Source organism: Ammospiza nelsoni, chromosome 8 (assembly GCF_027579445.1).
Source record: "Ammospiza nelsoni isolate bAmmNel1 chromosome 8, bAmmNel1.pri, whole genome shotgun sequence".
NCBI lineage: Eukaryota > Metazoa > Chordata > Aves > Passeriformes > Passerellidae > Ammospiza > Ammospiza nelsoni.
The window spans coordinates 8,348,440-8,351,327 of record NC_080640.1 but is presented as its reverse complement, the minus strand read 5'-3'; the positions used below and the strand labels follow the sequence as shown (position 1 = coordinate 8,351,327).

General features: G+C 62.4%; 1 protein-coding gene across 1 annotated transcript; it reads left to right on the top strand.

Annotated features, from left to right (window-relative positions):
* Nucleotides 1-414: 414 nt before the first annotated feature.
* On the top strand, nucleotides 415-2,520 carry ADRB1 (adrenoceptor beta 1). Its single transcript, XM_059477541.1, has one exon. It carries the CDS (start codon nucleotides 418-420, stop codon nucleotides 1,696-1,698), a length of 1,281 nt encoding a protein of 426 aa, XP_059333524.1. The 5' UTR covers nucleotides 415-417; the 3' UTR covers nucleotides 1,699-2,520.
* The last annotated feature ends 368 nt before the right edge of the window (nucleotides 2,521-2,888 follow it).

The window sequence follows — 2,888 nt, the reverse complement described above, 5'->3', positions numbered from 1 at the left end:
GATAAGGGCAGGGATAAGGGCAGGGATAGGGGCAGGGACAGGGGCAGGGATAGGGGCAGGGACAGGGGCAGGAATAGGGGCAGGAATAGGGGCAGAAACAGGGGCAGGAACAGGGGCAGCAACAGGGGCAGCAGTACGGCCGGTGCGCGGGCGGAGCGCTTCAGTGCCGCTCTCTCGGTGCCGATTGGCGGCGGGCGGTGCCGGGGCGGTGCCGGGGCGGTGCAGGGGCGGTACCGGGGCGGTACCGGGGCTGTACCTGGGCGGTACCGGGGCGGTGCCAGGGCGGTGTCGGGGCGGGCCCGTCCGCCGGCGCGGCGCGGGGCCATGCGGCAGCCCCCGGGCGGTGGCAGCGGCGGCGGCGCCGCCTTCCTGCCCGCGGCGCGGTGCGGAGCGGCGGCCGGAGCGCCCCGCACAGCCATGGGCGATGGGTGGCTGCCTCCGGACTGCGGCCCCCAGAACCGCTCCGTGGCCGGGGTGACGGCCGTGCCGCCCGGGAGCAGACAGCTGCCCGCCGCCGAGCTGTCGCAGCAGTGGGCTGTGGGCATGAGCCTGCTGATGGCCCTGGTGGTGCTGCTCATCGTGGCCGGGAACGTGCTGGTGATCGCGGCCATCGGGAGGACGCAGCGGCTGCAGACCCTCACCAACCTGTTTATCACCTCGCTGGCCTGCGCCGACCTGGTGATGGGGCTGCTGGTGGTGCCCTTCGGGGCCACGCTGGTGGTGCGGGGCACCTGGCTCTGGGGGTCGTTCCTGTGCGAGTGCTGGACCTCGCTGGACGTGCTCTGCGTGACGGCCAGCATCGAGACCCTGTGCGTCATCGCCATCGACCGCTACCTGGCCATCACCTCGCCTTTCCGCTACCAGAGCCTCATGACCAAGGGTCGGGCCAAGGGCATCATCTGCACCGTCTGGGCCATCTCTGCCCTGGTCTCCTTCTTGCCCATCATGATGCACTGGTGGCGGGATGACGACCCCCAGGCGCTGGAGTGCTACCAGGATCCGGGCTGCTGCGACTTCGTCACCAACAGGGCTTACGCCATCGCCTCGTCCATCATTTCTTTCTACATCCCCCTTCTCATCATGATCTTTGTGTACCTGCGGGTGTACAGAGAGGCCAAGGAGCAGATGAGGAAGATCGATAGGTGCGAGGGCCGGTTCTACGGCAGCCAGGAGCAGCCGCAGACGCCCCTGCCCGCTCACCCTCACCACCAGCCCATCCTCGGCAACGGCCGGGCCAGCAAGCGAAAGACCTCCCGCATCATGGCCATGAAGGAGCAGAAAGCCCTCAAGACTTTGGGCATCATCATGGGGGTGTTCACCCTCTGCTGGCTCCCCTTCTTCCTGGTGAACATCGTCAACGTCTTCAACAGGGACCTGGTGCCGGACTGGCTCTTCGTTTTCTTCAACTGGCTGGGCTACGCCAACTCCGCGTTCAACCCCATCATCTACTGCCGCAGCCCCGACTTTCGGAAGGCCTTCAAGAGGCTGCTGTGCTGCCGCCGGAAAGCCGACCGGTGGCTGCAGGGCGGCGGCGGGGAGCTGGCCCGGCTGCCCGGGGGCTTCATCAGCACCGTGGGCTCCCCGGAGCGCAGCCTGGCCGGGACCTGGTCCGACTGCAACGGGGGCACTCGGGGCGGCAGCGAGTCCAGCCTGGAGGAGAGACATAGCAAAGCCTCAGACTCGGAGTCCAAGGTATAGGGGGAGCGTGGGGGCCGCGCCGGAGCGGGACAGGGGGGACAGGCAGGCAGGGAGACGCGCAGGAGCGGAGGAAGCCCCGGCAGCTGCCCCATGGTAATGCTATTGCCGAGCGAAACGATCCCTGCCGTGGCAGGGGGAGTGCGGGTGTTTACTTAGGAATAGAAGCAGGTGAACTGGTGTACGACATACCTCATCCGAAACTACAGCAAACAGGAAAGCCACTGAGCGGACAGCAAAGGAAGCCAGCAGCCCATCGCAGGGGCAGCCGCCTGTCTTTGGGGACGCGCTGTCACGGCGGGCACGGTGGCGGCAGCGCTCGGTGCCTGTCCCAGGACCGTGCTGGGGCCGAACCAGCGGGTACCGGTGCTGGCCCGGTTCGGCTTCAGCTGGGGTCTGACACCGCCGCCCGGCCCCGGGGCTCGTCCCCGCTCCCAGGGAGGGCACCGGGATTTTGGGGAGGCGCGGGGTCGGTGCCGCAGGTGCTGCGGGCACGGAGCGCGGCCGGCGGGACACAGACCTGCCGGCAAGATGAGTTTTAATCTCGGAGCAGCCGTGCTCTGCCCGTCTGCAGAGTAGCGAGAGGGAAAATAAGGAGCAGTGAGGAGCGCTGGTATATTTTGGAAGGGGGTAAAACAACCCAGCCCACACTCTTGTGCTTATTCCCTCTGCATCAGCCAGCAGTGAGTTACTGTGCTTATCTCCTTCGGCCAGACAATAGCAGTCAGGCTGAGAAACTTCTACCTCAAACTGTGCATATTGTACAGGGGAATGGACGGACCGTGTTTATATTAAACAGCATATTTACATACCACTAATGGGGTTTTAGGACAAGGGCCGGGGAGGGGGGGTGAGGAACCTTCTGCAGCTTGTTCATTGTAATTACAGATGAACGGGGGGAGGGGGGAGAATCCTGGCAACAAAAATTTACTGCACATTTTTTTTTAAAATGGCGACAAAGTCGTTTTTTGCACAGTGTTAAAGAGTTGTAAAGTTATTTGAAGATATTACTTGCACACACATACACACATGCAGATTGAAAAGGAAACGGAGGTTTGCGTTACACCGACCCTGAACCTGATTTCTGGTTTTGTCTGATCTGTTATAGTTTTATTGAGAGAGTGACTTTTTTAATATTATTTTTTGAAGGTACTGTAAATATATCCATATTATAAATTAAAATATCTTAAGAG

Bases quoted from the DNA above. Each gene is read 5' to 3' on its own strand.
- ADRB1 (XM_059477541.1), top strand. From the start codon at position 418: ATGGGCGATGGGTGGCTGCCTCCGGACTGCGGCCCCCAGAACCGCTCC.